Source organism: Dipteris shenzhenensis, chromosome 33 (assembly GCF_047967505.1).
Source record: "Dipteris shenzhenensis isolate YYH24624 ecotype China chromosome 33, Dip_SZ_1.0, whole genome shotgun sequence".
Lineage (NCBI taxonomy): Eukaryota > Viridiplantae > Streptophyta > Polypodiopsida > Gleicheniales > Dipteridaceae > Dipteris > Dipteris shenzhenensis.
Window position 1 is genome coordinate 31,272,613 of NC_141628.1, and position 1,202 is coordinate 31,273,814.

The window sequence follows — 1,202 nt, forward strand, 5'->3', positions numbered from 1 at the left end:
CTTGTCGTCATCCTTGGGATAACAAGACGATGATGCTGCATCGTCAACCTCTTGGCTCTCTCCTCCAACTCCTCGTTCCTTATCCTGGACGTTCGTTCCCCGAGACTTGAGTAGTTTCTAAAGATCTTGTTACGGAACTTCTACTTAAATGGCCGCCGTCAAGTTTATGTTCTAGCAGAGGAAGCAGCGCTTAAGTATCTTGGGTTCGTCGAAATAACGGTCTATTCTGCCTCAACATATGCAGCAATGGCGTACGAATTTGTGAAAAAGTGCTCAGGCTCTTTGAAGCCTCGTGTCGATGCTGTCGAAAAAAAAGTCAGAAGCGTTGTTGGACCTATATACCACAAGATTGAGGGTATTCCTCACGAGATTCTACTCTTTGCTAGAGTCTTTAGCATGTGCCGTGGAGACCCACGTGCCTCAGAAGGTAAAGGAGGTGTCATATACGGTTTTTGGAATCACCAAGCAAATCCAGACTATTTGATATCTGTGGCTGCGGAATTGCATGAAAGCAGCTTTGTGGAGACGTCTAAGGCTTACTATGCCAGATGCGAGCCACTAGCAGAGGAGTGGCTTTACTCCATGTGGAAGAAGTTTCTGAAGCTCCCATATTCTGTCAAGGTTATACATTGCGTGGCTCCTCCTACTATATTCTGCGCCGACAAGTTCAACCACGTTATAGCCGCTTTGAAAGAAAAGCAGCTTCCTTTGATTTTTCAAGCAGCTTCCTTTGATTGGGTTCGTGCCCTCCTTGCCGGTCGAGCGCATCGAAACCATTATTAAGAGAGATGCCTAGTTTTTGGATTGCGTTCTACTATCCATTCGTATTTGTCTTTCTACGTTTGTAGATAATGAGTATGTTTTTTGAGCTCCACTTGTATCTCCCCTAGTTGTTTGAGTCAAGGTACTCTGCCTGGATAGTCCTCCAAAATGGATTAATAAACTATTGTGTGATTTGTAAACACCTCTGGTCACCATATGATGTAGACCATGTGTCTGTGTTTTGTCCCCTTGGTACCTCCTGCAGACATTGTGTTTGTACATGCAGGGGAGATAACCATTGGGGGGGGTTTTGTTTTGTTTTGTTTTGTTTTTTTTTTTCCCTCATGGTACCTCTTGCAGACATTTTGTTTGTACATGCAAGGGAGATAACCATTGGGGGGGCTCGTGTTTCCCACTTTGTATACCTTACACCCATGGGA

General features: G+C 44.6%; 1 protein-coding gene across 1 annotated transcript; it reads left to right on the top strand.

Annotated features, from left to right (window-relative positions):
- Positions 1–246: 246 nt before the first annotated feature.
- On the top strand, positions 247–783 carry LOC147879964 (stress-related protein-like). The gene has a single exon (XM_087371629.1). The coding sequence runs from the start codon at positions 247–249 to the stop codon at positions 781–783; it is 537 nt and encodes a 178-aa protein (XP_087227755.1).
- Positions 784–1,202: the final 419 nt, after the last annotated feature.